The sequence below is a fragment of the Gekko japonicus genome, unplaced genomic scaffold (assembly GCF_001447785.1).
Source record: "Gekko japonicus isolate JY-2015 unplaced genomic scaffold, Gekko_japonicus_V1.1 scaffold2191, whole genome shotgun sequence".
Lineage (NCBI taxonomy): Eukaryota > Metazoa > Chordata > Lepidosauria > Squamata > Gekkonidae > Gekko > Gekko japonicus.
The window spans coordinates 60,049-78,729 of record NW_015171571.1 but is presented as its reverse complement, the minus strand read 5'-3'; the positions used below and the strand labels follow the sequence as shown (position 1 = coordinate 78,729).

At 45.7% G+C, this 18,681-nt stretch overlaps 1 protein-coding gene across 1 annotated transcript in view; it reads right to left on the bottom strand.

Annotated features, from left to right (window-relative positions):
- LOC107117647 (mitogen-activated protein kinase kinase kinase 5-like) overlaps positions 1-15,473 on the bottom strand; it is a 155,628-nt gene extending 140,155 nt beyond the window's left edge. Inside the window, 1 exon segment of the mRNA XM_015419802.1 lies at positions 14,533-15,473. Within this exon segment, the coding sequence (XP_015275288.1) occupies positions 14,533-14,965 (433 nt within the window). The 5' untranslated portion in view covers positions 14,966-15,473.
- Positions 15,474-18,681: the final 3,208 nt, after the last annotated feature.

The following is an 18,681-nucleotide window of genomic DNA, read 5'->3' as shown; positions in this document are numbered from 1 at the left end:
GAAGGCTTTCTCCTTAAGGTATGTTGCTCCCAGGCCATGCAGGGCTTTAAAGGTCAATACCAGCTCCTTGAATTGAGCCCAGATGCAAATTGGAAGCCAGTATAGATGGAGCAAGACTGGAGTGGTATAGTCTCTACAACCCACACCAGTCAATACTCTGGCCACAGCATTCTGTACCAACTACAACTTCTGGACTGTCTTTAAGAACAGCTCCATGGACTCCCATTCTAGCTGTATTTGAAGAAGTGAACAGTGACTCACAAAAGCTCATATCCTGCCACATATTTGTTAGTCTTTAAGGTGCTACTGGACTCTTGCTCTTTTCTACAGCCCCATGTAAAGTGCACTGAAGTAATCTAATCTACATATTTCCAGGGCATGCACCACAATGGCAAGATCTTTTCCTCCCAAGAAAGGCTACAGCTGGCTCAGCAGCTGAAGGTGGTAAAAGGCACCCATGTCCACCTCTGATTCCTGTTTATCCAACAGGAGGCCTGGGAGCACCCCAAGCTACAGACCTGCTCCTTTATGGGGAGTGCAACCCCACCCAGAAAAGGGGATAACCCATTTCCTGGATCAGATCTTCCCCCCACCAGTAGCACCTGTTTTGTTGGGATTAAGTTTCAGCTTGTTAGCCCTCATCCATTCCAAAACTGCCTGCAGGCCCCTGTTCACAGTTTCTACAGCCTCTCTGAGATCTGCTGAGAGCAGGTGATAGAACAGCGTGTAATCTGCATATTGGAGGCAACTCAGCTCAAACCTCTGGATGACCTCTCCATGTGGCTTTATATAGATGTTGAAAGGCACGGGGGACAAGATGGAACCTTGTGGAGCCCCATAAGCCAGAGGACAGGGGACAGAGCAGCAGCGCCCCTCTACCAGCACCATACTCTGACATCTACCCTCAAGGTAGGACCAGAACCACTGCAGAACTATGCCTCCCAGTTCCACCCCCAAAAGGCAATTCATAAGAATACCATAATAGATGGTACTGAAAGCCACTAAGTGGTTCAGGAGAATTAACAGGGTACCACTCCCCTGTCCATCTCCAAATGCATGTCATCCACCAGGGACTAAGGGCCTTTCTGTCCCACAATCAGGCCTGAAACCAGGCTGGAATGGATCCAAACAATTTGCTTCATTCAGGAATCCCTGAGGTTTGCCAGCCACTACTCATTCAATCACCTTGTTCAAGAATGATACATTTAAGACCAGATGGTAGTTATTCGGCTATCCTGGGTGCCGAGTAGGTTTCTTTAGGAGTCAACACACCACTGCCTGCTTTAAGCAGGAGTAACCATGCCTCTCTCAGGGAGGCATTTATTTTCTCCCAAACCCAGTCCACCTTCCCCCCCCCCAGATTTAGCAGCCAAGAGGGGCAAAGGTCTTACAAGCAAGTGGTAGGTCTCAAACTGCCAAGAATCCTGTCCCCGTACTCAGACCGCACAACCTGAAAGCTATCTCACACAACTGGAAAAACTGGCATCCTGGGCAATGCTCCCTCTAAGCTGTGGAGTCTTGTGAGCAAAAATTTTACTTTATGAGCTACTGGTATTAAAGTTGTGAATGAGCGATTTGGTTACTGCATAAATTAGTTTGCTCTGGAGCCATCCTTCCTGAGCTAAGACAAAAATGTGTGAGCTGGATGCTAAAAAAAACTGTGAGCTAGCTCACACTAACTCAGCTCAGAAGGAACACTGATCCTGGGACCACCTGATCCTATTGCTGCTAATGTAGAGTCTAAGTTGGATTGTGAGAGATTTTATCCACAAAGTGCTTAGCAAAATGGTAGCAGCAGGCATCACAACAGGCCCCTGACCACCCGGAAGAGTTCTGCAAGTCTATACTGGGAGGGTGCAATGGTGGAGGAAAATATTGCTTCTTTGCTGCCATCACTGCCACATAGTAGGCTTTAAAATGAGCTCTACCCTGTGCCATGTTGGATTCATCCCAAGTCTTTCTCCACTGTCACTCTGGCCATCTCCCCTGTCTTTTCATCATCAGTCCCTCAGTAAATCAAGGGGCTGCCCGGGCTCTTAGACCTTAGAGGGGGTGCCTAGGTACAATCATTTTAATTGCCCAGGTTATTTCCCCATTCCAAAGGTCAACCAGGGAATTGACAGAAGCACCAAACAGGAACATCTCCTAATGCCATCTGATAACCTATTGGATCCCTCAGGCTACAGGCGCAGATCATCTTAATTGATTACCCGCGCCTGCAGAGTCTTGGTACCCCTGTAAGTCTAAACCCGTGCAGCTGGTGAACAGTCCATGACAAGGGGATCATCTTCAATCCCTTCACCTTCAGATCCCCTTCATCCTGCTCAGAGCAAAACAGCAGATCAAGTGTGTCACCTACTACCCAAGACAGGCCCACAGAGACCATGAAATCCTGAGCTGCTCTCGACAAGATAGCCTCAGCATTGATTTTGAAGTCCTCCAAGACAACCAGCCTAGGAGTCCTCAACACCATGTCCAAGACCACCTCCACCAGCTCAGGCACTGAGACAATTGGGGGGCAGGTGGGCAGTACACCAACAGAATCCCAACCCTGTCTCACAGTCTTAGCACTAGATCAGGGGTGGCCAAACTGCAGCTTGGGAGCCACATGCGGCTCTTTCACAGAGTCTAATTTAATGTTAATAAAATGCAAATTTGCATATTTTTCAATAAAAACATGTGTGTAATATTTGTTCATGTCTTGCAGCTCTCAAACATCTGACATTTATTCTGTGTGGCTCTTATGTTAAGCAAGTTTGGCCACCCCTGCGCTAGATACACATTCTTTTTTAAAATTGTGACAAACTTTTTTTCATTGTGTCCTTTCTGGTTTTGGTACCAGAACAAGTACAATGAAAATACTCTTTCTGAGAGTGACTTAGTAATCAAAGCTTATTACTATAGCAAGCTGTTACTAGATGTGACTCCAAGCACTAACAGCAGGTCCTTTTATCTGTTTAGAAACAAACTTCATCCAAAGAAGGTTTTTATAAACATGCACACAAAACATAGTAACATCTGAACAAAACTCTGGCTAACCCATTGCAGTCTGAACTGCAGATGATGTGGGTGGACAGTGGAATCTTCCTTGAAGAAAACCAAACAGAATTAAAACTGAAGATGTATTTATTCTGCAATGCTCACTTTAGTAACTGGTAATTACTATAATGCTGGAACTGATTTTCTGTTACTATAAATGTCAGATGTTGTGGGATGCATGTATTTTTGTACTTGGATGGGGTAGGAAAACCACTCAAACATCTATTAACTAGGAACAAACTTTCTTCAAGAGCAAATGTCTGTGTTCAGGAACAGAAATAAGACATGCCACAGTCTTAATATTTCAGCATAACGTGTAGAAAATCCTAAAAGAAATATTAATACTTTTGTTACTAATGTTCTGGTTCATACTTAGCATGTTCGTATTTGTCAGATTTTAAAAAAACCCTTGGAATGCAGCAGTTCCCAAGGTAAAGAAGGCACCATTAGAAAAATATTCCTGGAATTCAGAGGGCAACAGTTGCCATGTTTCTTCCACTCTCTCTGTCCTTACACGCACGGTCTTCCAATCTACAGCAGAGCATGCATGCTACAGACTATGGTCAACAATGAACTCCATACTGTAAGCATATCAGAATTATGTAATGAAGCAACAGGATGCCAACTGGTATGATTTTGTTTTACTTAATTAATGTAAACATTGTTTATTGAAAAATGTTTAGAGAACTGAAAATTGTTGCTCAGCTGACACAAGTAGCAACTGCCCACAAACAAGTACTTAGGTGGCAAATAGTAACACAAATTGAGCTACTTGTGCAGCTGCCACAGACCTAAGGAAGCTGCATACGTGCTCAGCATTCCCAGAACATGTTCTTGAGCACCCTTGGACTTTACCTCTAAGCCAATCTTCAACTGCCTCCCTGTGTCAGCTAGCTGCCATGTTTTGCCTGCTCCCTTCTCTGACCCTGGCGCTATGGCGCATGCCTCATAGCTTGCTCGCTGCTCTGCCCGCTTGCTGTAAACTGCGATAGGGAGACCGTGAGAACCAGTACTGCCAGACTGAGTTATCTGTCTGACCTTGTGACGGGGGGAGGGCTTGCGTTCCACCGTTGGTGTGAATATTTCGGCTCTCATGGGGCACTGAGACTCTCCCGCTCATTATGTAACCTCCCGCCGGGAGAATTCCCGCCCGCGTGCTCGGATTTCATTTGCTTAGCCATTTGCCTCATCTTGCTATATGAAGGGATGGTTCCGCCCCTATTGTCATTCCTAACAATAACCCTGTGGACATGGTAACAGACCTGTAGTCTAATAAAGCATAACGCTTCCCTGGAAACGTATGTGGAGATTTACGTGCTGTTGAACCTGACACCCTGCCTTCACTCCATGCCCACCCTTCCTTGCCTGGAATGATTCAAAGCACATCCTATAACAAGGGAAAATAAAAAGGCAGTATGACTTGCATCTGAAAAAGGCATATGGTTTTATTCATCTTGCTAGTATAAACAGACAAAATCTTTCAGCTATTTTCCTTTCTTCTTGAGACCAAACATTGAGACTTCTGTGACCATTGCACCATGGTCCCCTTCTCAGACATCCATGAAGGAATGGATGACAGGAAAGCCAAGTCCCAGCCTGGCTGGACTAGGCTCTTCAGAGATCGCCACACAGCTCATTATGTCAGGATGGCCTACAAAATTAGTATTGCTCTTAGGCAGAATAGAACTGGTTATCTAGTCAGCCCAACAAAAGGGGCTAGAACTACATTACCAACCAAAGCTGGGAACTCTGTTGAAAGAGGTAACTATCTATGATTGGAAGTCTGGCATGGAGCTGAGCATCATACTCTCTTATAATAATCTGGCCACCATCCTGCTTGAAAGGGGGCATATAGAACCACAACCCCAAGCCAACTGCATTCCACCTCCAACCATAGAGACCATAGTGTTACAGCCCCAGTAACAGACATTGCCTGCACAAGGCCTGTACAGGATAGCTGCACCAGCTGTTTCCCCTTCTCTACAGATGCACCTGTCAGATTGCAGTTGAACAAAGCCACACTACAGAAACACTTCAGTGTCACCCTCAAGCAACTCCAGTGAGTTGCACCCACCTGTGAGTATACCAGGATCCCCCTCTGGAGGTTATCTCAGTGCACAAAGGAGGCAGAGTGCAATACATGCAGCGCTGATGCCGAAGAATGAAGAGTCTGATACTTTTTATATATGGGGTAGAAAAAGCAGAGAGAGAAGGCTTTGCCTCCCTTTCCCCAAACAGCAGGACACAAGGGCATCCAATAAAACTGATGGGCAGTAGGTTCACACTGTATCTGATGCGTGAACCAGACTATTTTACTTTACTCCCTCCAGTTAAATCCATTTTGAAGTTCCAGCAACTGACCCTTTCTGTTTCACTGAGTAGTCAGAATGCTCATGACATTTCACATACAACATTTCATAACATCACACAAAAAAAGTAAGCCACTGGCTTGGGTAGGGGTAGGGGGACTTTCAGGAAATGCAACAGAAAGTTTTAATCTGTTTTATGCATACAAAGCAATATTTTCATTTCCCAACTTAAAGCTCAGAGATAAAATAGCATACCTAACTCAAACGGGAGCATTTGGCCGCTGTGACCTTCTTGAGCCTTGAACATATTCTTCCGTGCCAAGTTCTCCCAAGCATTCCACTATTATTGTTAACCATTGAGCTGCCCCAGCCAAAACCTACGCATAATGCAAGACTGATATTCTGGACCAGCTGGACTAATTCCACTCTTCTGAGCCACCAATGCATACTTGTATATCCCCCAATTCTTACTATTTTAAAGAAGTATATTTCTTCCAAGAGTTCTTATCAAACTAACTGTATGCTAGAATTTATCAGCAAATAGTCAGCACACACATACACATAGTAAATACACATGTGAATTTATCTATAATGATAAAATATTATTGAGCATTATTGTTGAAGAGCTGGAACTATAGCACTGTCACAGACAAAGCGATCTGCCAAACTTTTCTTTGTCACATAACTATCAAAGTTACAGAAGCACTCTTCAGGCCAAGAGCTGGCAACTCTAACTAGCATTGCAAAAGTAAAAGCAGCATCTTGAATTGTGTTGGCTAAAATAAGAGTTTACTTTAATCCCTATGAGACAGAAATTAACTGAAGTCAGAAAACTGCTGTGAGACCTAAACAATTATGACATTGTAGAGAAATACTGTTCTGTGTTATGAAAAGCCCATCAGTAAGATATCTTGGTCTGGTGATTCTGACTCAGTAAAAAATATTTGAAATATTTGAAATAATCTCTGTAAGCCTTTCAGTCATTGCTATAGCAAGACAATATATCTATTTAAGGCTCCCGTTTATCAGAAAGTCCCCTAACATTTCAATGCATTTCCAATGCATGCCAGGCATGTCAGTTACTTACAGAAACAATGAGAATCAGCATCTCTTAGTACTGGGTACCAACTCCTTCACCTGATTTAAACATGAAACCAGTGAGGCCATGTGGGCCTTCATATAAAGCAGCATAATACCCGTAAGGGTCATGAATTTTTGGCATGCAAATATGTAGCTACTTTCCACAGTTTCAGCACAGTTTGAATGTGAAGCTGAGTCCATGCAATGTCACATGGGGAAACACTCCTGCCTCATCGCCCTCATGTTTAAATCAGGCATGTCATACATGTCTACACCGGCAGCAAGTGTACTACTTTCAACTGCTGGCAGCTGGGGAGAAATGTCATTTTGAGTGCTCTCCTACATTTAAAACTCCCTGCACATAGAAAACACCACAGCAGGCAAAGAGCTGGGTTACAGCCTTTCTTCCTGATTTGCTATTTTTCTATGTCTAGCCCTGCAGGCAATTTTCTACAAGGAGGAACATTCAACAGTTTTATCCCCACCTGTAGTATGAACTAGTGCAGTCCATGCTACTTGTAAATAAGCATTCCCCTAATCACCTTTGGCAAGAATTTCTTTCAGACAACCAGGCAGGGGAGTTCTTGCAAATTATAACAGGGTTTTCTTTTCTTTTTTCTTGGAAGGCCATAAATTGTGTCACAAATGACTAATATAGATAAGTGTAGGCTGGCAGACTAGTACACCTTTTGGGGGAGGTTAACAAATCTTTATTTGCGATGCTAAACTACAGAATTCTGTCCATGTCAATTATATGCCAGAAGTCACATTTAGAACGTGAACATTTAATAGAATTGACGTAAGCAGGCATGGATCAGAAAGACTTGTAAGCAAGGGGGGGGACCTCTGAAGGAAACATGGAAAAGGACAGCAAATGAATGCCTTGATTTTAAGAATCATTAGTATCACTTCATAAAACTTCATGTGGTGTGATTTTGAAAGCCTTACATTAATTATGTGTTCTCAATGGAGTTCATTATTATTGATTAAGATGAATACCAAAACAGCCTGATCCAAACCACTGGTGCAAATGGTGGCCTATTCCATTCCAACGAGAGCAGGTTGCAGCTCTGCCACACAAGACAGAAGTGCAGAAGAGCCCAAACGAGAAGTCAGAGCTCCCTTACTATGTACGTGAAGCTAGTACAGCATTTATTAGACTTCATATCTACATCTGGACTGAAAAATTCATAAAATACCATTTGAAGGGTTAGATGGAACTCTACTGTAGAGACAAGCATTAAAGGTGTCAGGGCCAAATGCTACTTTGGTGTTGCATTTGAGTCCAGGCTTCAGCACAACAAACTCATTCTTACATCTGGGTATGAACTTTCCTGTGAACTGGGGTGCAGCAGCTCAGAAGATGAGTCTGCAATTCTGAAAGAAGATGCTGTCATAATAATTAAAAAATAGGAAGTTTACAAAAGCTTTACCAGAGTCATAAGAGCCATCATGATCATTATGTTCAGCAACAGAACTGCGTAATCACATTTTAGATTTATTATTAAAGAATCCCACAAGACAATTATGCATAAAGCCACAGGCCCTTCTCTCATTGAATCATCTGTCACTGATCAGCAGCTTTTGCTGAATGTTTCTTATTACTGGTAAAGCAAGAGAGTACAACTAAAAACCCTCTGAAGGGCACTTTTATATTTTTACTACTCTGTGGGAAAGAATTTTTGCTACAATTTTAACATCGTACTTTCTTTTATAACTCAAACTATCTGAACCTTCTTTTTCTCTTTGTGCCCCACAACCTGCACTCTCTTATCTCTCAGTCCCAATACAGCTTTAACTCTCTCCTGCTCTCTCTTTACTCAATGATAAAATCTTCTTCCTTTGCAACCCCAGCATGATAGGCCTGTAGTACTTCCCCTCTCTCAGTTTCCCACTCTCTTTTCCAGCTTCCCTATCCCTAAGTTTCTCTGCAGCCCTGTTTCTAAGTTTCCCTCTTTTAAAAAAATTATGCACCCCTGGTGGAAGGAACCCCTTTGGCCGGCCATAGATATCTCTGCAGCCTCATTTGTTACCACTAGGTTTCTGTTGTCTGCACTCTCCTTCTCAAAATACTCTGGCAGATTAGTGGTTAAGTGTACCAGACTAGTTATCTGGGAGTCCTGGGTTTGAAACCCCACCCATGCCATGGAAGCTCATTGGGTGACCTCGGGCCAGTCCTACTCTCTCAGCCTAACCTACTTCACAGGGTTGTTGTGATGAAAACATGGAGGAGAAGAGAATGCTGTAAGCTGCCTTGGGTTCTCATTGGGGAGAAAGGCAGGGTACAAATGATGTAAATAAAATAGGTAAAATAAATAAGATGAAGCAGTGAAAGCCTTGTTACACTGCTGGACAATATGACCCACAATATTCCAGTTTTCTCATTTGATCATCTTTCTAAACCATCTCCCCCTCAATCTCCTAAAGATAACAGTTTAAAATAGTAAGAAGTGCTTTATAAGCTTTTAGGAAATTCACATCCACAATAACCCCATTTGGACGGTGATTACAGTTCAGATCCTACTAAAAGGGTATAGACTCTCTGAAATACAGCACTGGGCTAGGATTTGAACCAAAGCCTTCAAACAAAACATGCTCTCCATTACCCTAGAAGTCAGTCCACAATGATTACAGTTCAGATCCTACTAAAAGGGTGTAGACTCTCTGAAATACAGCACCGGGCTAGGATTTGAACCAAGGCCTTCAAACAAAACTTGCTCTCCATTACACTAGAAGTCAGTCCACAGAGGATGTTTCTTTATTTCACATTATATACACAGAGGGTGACCAGTTAAACTCTACTGGCTATTCTTCGCAAATTAGCCCAAGTGATGGCCAAGAGGCCAACAGGAGTAGCCCTCAAATGCCAGTTTAGCACACCAGCTCTCTGGATTCGCCTCCTTCTCCAATTTCAACAAACACACACACACCCCGTTCTGCACTACTTTGGGCTTTCTATCCTTCCCTTGCACTCCCTCACAGGTGTGTTGCTCTGGGCAATGCCCAACTATTACAATTAACTTCCAGACAACCAAGATGAGTTCCTCCGGAGAAAATGGCTGCTTTGGAGAGTGACCTCTATGACACTATACCCTGCTAAGGTCCCTCCCCTCCAAACCCTGCCCCCCTGGTTCCATCCCCCAAATCTCCAGATTTTTCCCAACCCAGAGCTGGCAACCTTAATACCAGGCCTTATTTGTCTTTTTCAATATTTGTTCCCAGGATGACTGCACCCCCTCTTTGTTCCACTGTGGGGTACAGTGGCCTTAAAGGCCCATAGCTTCCTCCAAGATTTCCTGAAGCCCCAGGACAAGGATAGCACAATGAATGTTTCCAGGCAGTGCCTGGCAACCAGCAGGAGGGCTGGGGGGGCAGAGTCTTGGGATGAAAATTAAAAAGAAAAATAAGGCCTCAGCTACTTACCAGAAGTTCTGACCATAGAGTTCCTGGCAGTTCCTAGATCTACCAGGAACTGACAAGGGCAGCTCTAGCAATTACCATAGAGTTTCTGGCAATTGTTTTAGAGCTCTCTTATCACTTGTAGATAGCTCTAGGAATCATCAGGCGCTATATGGTCAGAACTTCCCACAAGTATACCAGGTAGGGTTGATAACTACCACTTAGCACCTGGAGATCTCCCACAATTATAACTAACCAAGATGAGTTCCTCTGGAGAAAATGGCTGCTTTGGAGAGTGACTTCTATGACACTATATCCTGCTGAGGTTCCTCCCCTCCAAACCCTGCCCCCCCCGGCTCCATCCCCCCAAGTATCCAGACTTTTCCCAACCCAGAGCTGGCAACCTTAATACCAGGCCTTATTTTTCTTTTTAATTTTTGTAGCCAGGGTGATTGCACCCCCTCTTTGCTCGCAGTTTCTGCCCACTGATCAAATCAGCATCATCAGCAGGCAAGGCTGGAGGTCTCCCACCATAGGCAGGCAAATGGGAACCCTGGGCACAACACGGTTTGTTATGGTGAAAGCTGAGGCATTCCCCAATGCCAGGAACAAATTTGGTAGTAGTGTGCTGGTGGATCAGTCCCCTTCACTTGGGGTACCATCCAGGGGACTGACAGCAAGACCCTGTCCTGTTAGAAGAGGATCTGAGATCATGGGTGTAAGCTTGTGATAACACCAAGAGTGCCATCACACCTGGTCACAGGATGTCCCACTATACCTGGAAATTCATCTTCTGCGTGCTCATTGGCTCTTAGAGGACCACACACACATAAGCGGACTGGACACCTCATCCAGCACCTCATATGCTTTCACCCTAGAACTAACTCTATTAGTTGTCTGAAAAACTATAGGGTGTTAACTATAATGAAGAAAAGAAAGAAAACCTGCCACTTTCTACCTGTTGTTTTGATCTGCAGCTTGTTCAGATGATCATTTAAAATTAAAAAGTTAGCATATCTCTCTGAAGCAGTTCTGATAGAGATGATGTCATAGAAATATGTATTCTTAGTATGTTAACAAGATCTATAACACAGAACTCCTCAACACTCCTTAACCATTTTTTTTGTTAACATAACCAGGAATGGTGAAGAGTAGAACAACGACAGAGACTGGTTACTTCACTTTCAGTGTGTGTGTGTGTGTATACACACACACACAGAATGTTGTCTAAGGACCCATTCATATTATTAGTCTGGCACAGTGATTCTGTGAGCTGAGTGGGGTTGGACTGTTTGAGACATCCTGAAGCAGTTACATGTATCCTCGGTTCACAACTCAGCTTATATTTACTGCCCCATTAGTCAGTGCACTTTTGGGAGATGTGTAGCAGACATGGAGTGAGTGAGAACCTGTGCATGTGGTGAAGTAGTCATATTTTATGAAGTTTTATTTCTGCTTTACTGTTGTTACCCGCCTTGGGAGAAAGGTAGGTTTATAAAAGTTTAAATAACCAAATAAGTGCCAATTGTAGTCTCACACACAAAACTAAGCCTTGGTTAGCACAGTTTGTGTACTCACCATACCAATTAAATAGTGTCATATGAATCAGCCTAAAGCCACCCCAGTGACATCGTGACTAGAAATAGAAAGATGACTGAATAAAGCATTATGCTCATGGAAAGGCCCTTGGTGTGAACAGCACAGGTACTTATTTCCAAAGACGTCCTGCCCAAAGTTGTATCACTAAAACAGCTATTCACCTTTGTTTTAAGTCCTTGGCACTAGAGCCTGACACAGCTGTTGGTCAATTACTATCTTCTAAACCAAAGAATCATGTCACAGCCCGAAAGGATTGTTGCTCGGTCCTTCAAAACTTCCTTGAAGACTAATTTCTTTTAAGCTACTATACATTCAGGGAGCATTTCACACTAAACCTACCCATGGAGACTCACTGGAGCACTTCCAATGGGGCTTAACCAGGGGGAGGTGTATAGCAGCTAAGCCCCCATACCAGGACTTATCCCTAAAACATGTAATAACAATAAAAAGGCCTTTATTCATGTGCAAAGTGCTGTTTTAATTTGCGTAGAGCACATTTGCAGAGTGTACCTTTCTTGTTGATGTGTATTCTATCAGTGTACACAACTGCTGGGATTACAGTTGAACTTTTAAAACAGACGGAACAATTTTCAGACAGATGTGAGATTTTGCATTTCAGAGTCTTAGGAGATAAAGCAGGGCATTAATACTTGGTTCCAAATATACCACTTGGCGATTTGGAGTGCACCCTCTGAACAGCAGGTGGGACTAGCTCTATCAGTGACACAGTGCAAAAAGCAACACAGCTTGAGGCAGGAAAAGTTAGGAGAAAGAGAAAATTCTCAGTACACACAGACCATTTTCAGAGGTGACACTAAAAATGCCTTTTGTTAGTTAGAAAGGAAATACCAATAACTAGCATTTATATAGTACTTTTGACATTATCATCCCCCTTGACATTACATTATCTTGTTGTAACAACAAGGCCGTAAAGCCTGCAGTACAGATGCTGAAAGACTGTGGCCTGCTTAGGGCCAGCAAGTGAGTTCATTGCAGAGGTGAGATTCAAACCAGGGAATCCTGGTTCATAACTCTGAGGTGTCGATGACATGGGATGCTGGGCATTCTGAGCTCCTGGCCTGATTCAGATCAGAGGTGTTGAGTCCCGGGCTATTTTCTTAGCATGGAAACAGCCCCAGACAGCTGCTGTTTGCCTCACTGGGGTACACTAATGGGTACGCATATCAGGATGTGTCTCTTCCCCCATTGAGGTAAACAGCAGCTTCCTGGGGCCTTTTCAAGATGAAAAAGCAGCAAAGAAGGGAGAAGGCTCAAACTCCTACTCTACTCCCTGCACATCCCAGCTGGAAACAGATGCCTGGGCACATGGTGTTTTTTTTTTAAAAAAAGCTGGGAGCTCTATTCACAGAACTCCCAAATATCACATGCAGCTGAGCCCTTAGCCACTATGCTACATCAGCTCTCTATTGCAGGACAGAAAGCAGACAAAAAGGCAATATTAAGTCTTCCTTCCATCCAGTATAAAAGTTTTATACATCTTTTAAACATGCACCTAAAAACGTGAAGTGTACATGCAACAACACACCTGTGTTAAGGGCACACCTGTCAGGAAGCTAGGCTTGGCTGCAACTCCTCACTGAGTGTACTTATGATTGTACACCTGGGTTTGCTTCAGCAAATTACACATTACCTGTATATCAGTGATACCTTTATCTTTAAAAAAACCCACCTATATAGCTGCTGATACTGGAATCTGAAAGCAAGAACCAGCAGGAGTTTTCATGCCATATAGTCACTGACAACCACACTTCCCTTCCCTACTGTTTCTACGCTGGGGGTGGTGGGGGACAGGGGGAAATATTCTAGTACCTGTACAGTGCAGGGTAACTGAACTACAAATACTGGAATAACAAAAGCGAGTCTTAGATGTGAAACACTTTACATCTACATTTGAATTTCCTATGAAGGAACTGCCACCCTCCTCCCATGCTGAAGCATCATTTGTGTAGACAGCCTGATGTACCATGCTAAAGAATCCTGAATAACTAGCAGCACCTGGGTCCTTAGCCACATCCAATGCTCCCTCTAAGCATTGGAGTCTTGTGAGCAAAACTTCTACTTTGTGAGCTACCAGCATTAAAGTTGTGAGCGAGCGATTTGGCTGCTGCATGAATTAGTTTGCTCTGGAGCCCTCCTTCCTGAGCTAAGGCAAAAATGTGTGAGCTGGAGGCTAAAAAACTGTGAGCCAGCTCACACTAACTCATCTTAGAGGGAACAGGGACCGGCCAGGGACCGACCTACCTGAGGGACCGCCTTCTCCCATACATACCCCAGAGAGCACTACGGTCCGGGGCCCAACACCGGCTGACTATTCCGGGCCCCAAGGTCGCAAGGCTCACCAGGCTCCTTACTGGTGGAATGAGCTCCCGGAGGAGATCAGGGCCCTGCGGGACCTTTTACAGTTCCACAGGGCCTGCAAGACGGAGCTCTGCCACCAGGCCTTTCAATAGGAGCCGCCACCACTGTTAACACCAATGATCCTAGCGAATGCTTGGATCTTAGATCTGGCCCTGACATATCGCTAGGCCTTCCGGTGCGAGGATGATGAGCTGTGGAACAACGCAGAATGAGATCTGGAAGCACACCATCTAATTTGTAGTACCGTATGCACTTTATTGTTAACTGTTAACTTATGTTTTAAATTATTTGTTATGAGATTTTATAGAGTTTTTAAGTTTTATGTATGTCAATCAGGTACATTGTACCGTTTTGTTAGCCGCCCTGAGCCTGCTTGCGGGATGGGCGGGGTATAAATATAATAAATAAATAAATATAACACTGGCCACATCTAGTGCAGATTACAAAGGCCAAGTCTGTAACTCTGAACATGCATTCAGAAGGATAAGTGTCTGTGGGGTCTCTTAATTGTGTGGGGGTGGGTCTATCACTGCTGCCTTTCTTCTTTTTAAGGCAGAGGCATTGAAGGCAACTAATCAATACCCTCTTCTTGAGAGGGAGAACAAAGCGCTTTTCAAAAGCGCTTTTCAGGGGGTCAACCGGGCAGCCCCCCCCCCCCCACTGATGACAAGCGTCGCTAATGAGAGCCGTGCTAACGGAGAGCCCCGCTGAGCCGTGCCTCACTCACCTGCGTTGTAGAAGCGGTCCAGCACGGCCGTCTCACCGAAGTCCAGCTTGCCGAAGTGCAAAGTCTGCAGGTCGGCGCCGACCGCCTCGCACGCCTCCCGCAGGCTCTGCAGGGCCCCGCTCTCCGCCGCCTGTAGCAGCCCCGGGCTCGCCTCGTTGATCACGTAAGACACCGTCGTCCTCCTGGTGCCGCCGCCGCTGCTTTTGGCCCGGGCGGCCGAGTCGGTAGCCGGGCAGGTTGCGCCGCTGTCCTCGTTCCAAAAGGTGCCAGGCGGCGGCGCGCCTGGGCCGGCCAGGAAACCCCGGGCCATTCCTTCGCCCGCCGCCGGCGCTCTTCTCCCGAGCCCATCCTCGAAGAGGAGCGGGCAGCCGCCACCAGTGCCTGGCGGGCTGGGCACGGAGAAGCTGATGACCCCCTCACTGCTGTCGCTCATGCCCGCTCTCACACCTCTGCTTCCACAGGACGCGACTTTAGGCACATGCCGAACCGCCTCCGCCGCCACCTTCTCTTCCTCCCGACCTGACTTCCTTTCTTCAGCGACGCGCTGCTACCGAACGGCGAAGAAAGAGGGGCGGGAAAGGATCCCTTCCTCTGCCTCACAGTGCAGCAGAGCCGAGGGTGGCGCGACTTCCTCCGGTGCCCGCCAAAGCCACCATTGCGCACGGTTTTCCTGAGCTCCGCCGGCGTGCCAGGTTGCCGATCAGCTCACTTGGCAGCTGTGGGCGCCTTCGAAGAGCATGCACCAGCCTGCCTCGTCCTTCCGACAGCGCTTCTTCTCTCCCTCTTGACCAAACAAACCGCCGCCGTCTGCGCGAGCGCGGCTTTCACAGGCACGCAGCGTGCACCTCTCCAGAGATCGGGGTGTGTGGGGGGAAAACCCGGCCACTTGTTGCATTGCTACTGTGTACACGGTGCAGAACTGCCAGCAGCCGGCCCACGACAAGCCCCGCCTTTCTGCCTCAACCACGCCCCCTGCCTAGTAGTATAAGAACTGCGCATTCTTTCCTGCGCTTGTAAACAGAACATAAATCCCGAAGTTTAGAGAGCAGAATGTGCCCAGCTTTTGAAGCGGAAAGGCTCGCCGGCATTGTAAAGCGCCCTCTGCTGTTCCTCTCCCAGGCTCATTCTTTTTGCAGTAGGCGGCTGCTTTTTAAAAAATCTTTACAGAGGCTAGAAGAGCTGACCTCTCTGACGTTTCCTGAGTCAATGTATGCTTCCACTATCCATTTCCAAGTAGAATTCCATTGTGATTTCCTTGCTGGAAGAGAAAACGATAAACGTTACTCTAAAAGTAATAGGGAGTATTACACAAAGTTTAAACACTACTAATTATTCTTATTTGACTTAGTAAAAGGTAAAGGTTTCCCTTGCTATCTAGGGGTGGTGCTCATCTCCGTTTCCAAGCAAGTTGAAGAGCCAGCGCTGTCCGAAGACATTTCCGTGGTCATGTGGCCAGCATGAGTAGATGCAGAGGTGCAGGGAACGCTGTTACCGTCCCACCAAAGCGGTGTCTATTTATCTACTTGCAATTTATTTCATTCAAACTGCTAGGTTGGCAGGAGCTGGGGCCAGAGATGGGAGCTCACTCCATCATGCGGCACTAGGGTCTCAAACTGCCAAGCTTGCTACTGATCTTCCAGTCTACAACTCAGCGTCTTAACCTCTAAGCCACTGTGGCTTAGACTTAACACCTGTTTAAATGCATCTCTCTTGGACTTATTCCCCTAACATTATGCAGGACTGCCCAGAGCCACCATGCCCCCTCTGAAAAAGATTCCACCTCCCCCCCCCTTATGACTATAATCCAAACCAAATATCATAACAAAACAAATCCTTTGGCTTGCTGTTACCATAAATCTATAGTAATAAAAGAATTGTCCATGCTTGTTATTTATTTGGTGGTGGAAAGTGCCTTCAAGTCACAGCTGATTTATGGCAACCCTGTGGGGTTTTCAAGGCAAGAGATGTTCAGAGCTGGTGTGCCATTGCCTGCCTCTGCATCATGGCCCTATTTACTTGGTTTATATCCCACCTTTCTCTCCAGTGGGGACCAAAAGCAATTTACATCATTCTCCTCTCCTCCATTTTATCCTCACAACAACCTTGTGAGGTAGGTCAGGCTGAGAGTGTGTGACTGGCCCAAGGTCATCCAGCAAGCTTCCATGGGTAGAGTGGGGGGTCTGAACCTGGGTTTCCCAGATCCTTGTCTGACACTTTAACCACTACACCACACTGGCATGCATAACTAATCAGAAAATAAAGCTGAGAGACTCAAAATTGGTCACCAGCTTCAGGGTGGTTGTGGGAATTCCAGGGCCAAAACTGAAAGGCATGGGAAAATCCTAGCCCAGGTGAGACAAACCACGACCACATTGTGCTATTTGCAACAGAAGCTAAGGGTCTTTGTGGTGGGCATAATAAATAATGCTACATGTTTGAAATCTGGTCACCAACCCCAGAATGATGATGAAAATGAAGGGAACTGGCGCATCCTGAACTAGGCTTATCTTCACAACAGACAACATATAATAAGACGGCATTTAAGCAACCTGTCATGTGTCTCTAATACTCAGATCCCCAACCCGCCATGGAAGGTTGCTGGGTGACACACTCTCAGCCAGACCTACCTCACAAGGCTACTGTGAGGATCAAATGGAAGCCAGGAGAACAATGCAGCTTTGGGTCCCCAATGAGAAGAAAGATTGGGTATGGTATTTGGTATAAACCTAATTTTAATGATATTAAAAAGCTTACATCATTTGTCATATAGCAAAGTAGCCTTTACAAAGGGCTATCAGATCTTCCACCAGCACAATAATGATGAACGATCCAGTGCCTGACCTGGGAGTAGTAACTTCTGTTCCACATGTATAACCACTAAAACAGATTAAAGTTCCATTACCATGCATGTAAAGGGTGGAGGAGGGGGGAAGCATCCCTTTAATACTTTGTTAGATCATGGGGAAATATTAACAAAGGTTTGTTACTGCTCCTAAGTACATTCTATCGCCAAGCAGGATAGGGATGAGAAGGTCCTGAGACCAAGAAGGGAAAATAAAGGGGGGGGGCATGGAAAAATTAGTTGGAGGTAGATAGAAATGAATGGGAGAAAGTGAAAAAGAGGGAGATAAAGTAAGGAAAAGAGAGGGAAAGGTTGTTTTATCTAGTTGCAACTCTCTAACCACCCAGCCCCATAGCTAGATGGTTTTTTTTTGGGGGGGGGGATGATGTCACTTTTGACATCACAAAAAATAATAAAATAAAAATAGAAGAGCCAGCTCCCTGGAAGAGGTGAGAAGGACGGGAACATAGCAAGGAAGCTGATGTCGCGTCACCCCCTCAGCAGAAGAGCCACTCTTCTCCTTTGTGGGGCCTCCAGGCTGCTGCAGCAGCTGCTGGGCCTGTTTCCATAGTGGCTGATCCCCTGTATGGCACAGGGGAGGCCGTGGCGGAGGAAGGGCCTGGGCCTACAGCAGCATCCTCCCCTGTCCTATCCAGTCATGTACCTGGTGGGGAGTGGGGCTGCACCCACTTCTCCTGCTGCAAGAGAATCACACAGGGATCACAGCGGGCAGGAGGAACTCCGGCGGCCCATCTGAAAAGCTGAATATGTGGAGCCGCTGCCATCGCCACTCTCCCTGGCTGCCCACTAGGGTAAGAAGTGCGGTGCACTGGTGGGTGGGTGGATCTGGCATCCTCCCAGGGTGGAGGTATTGCAGATTCAGGAGGGGTGCCATCCCCACTGCCCCCGCCTAGCTATGGCACTGTAAGTACTGCTTTGCCAGATCTGGCTGAGCTGGGTGCAAGGAAAGGAAGAGAGAAAGGCTGGATTATTGGAGAAAATGACCTTGGTTAGCAGGCTGCAGTCCAACAGTTAGTGTAGCAGCCATCAGCCAGGGTTGTTTGTCTTGCTCCATTGCTGGCTTGGCTGATGGGTTTAGCATGATCTGTTAGGCAAGTTTGCTTCAGTATTAGAGAAAGGCAAGTCTAGCCAATAGTAGCATGCCTTTTGGTATGCTCAGACTTCCCTGCACCCCTAATGGCTGCAGCCAGAATTGCATCAAAAATAAATGGAAAGATGTTTGGCTGGATGCAGCACGATGCTGGCTTCAAGGGCCCTCCAGCTGACTTGGGCCCCATGAATTTTGT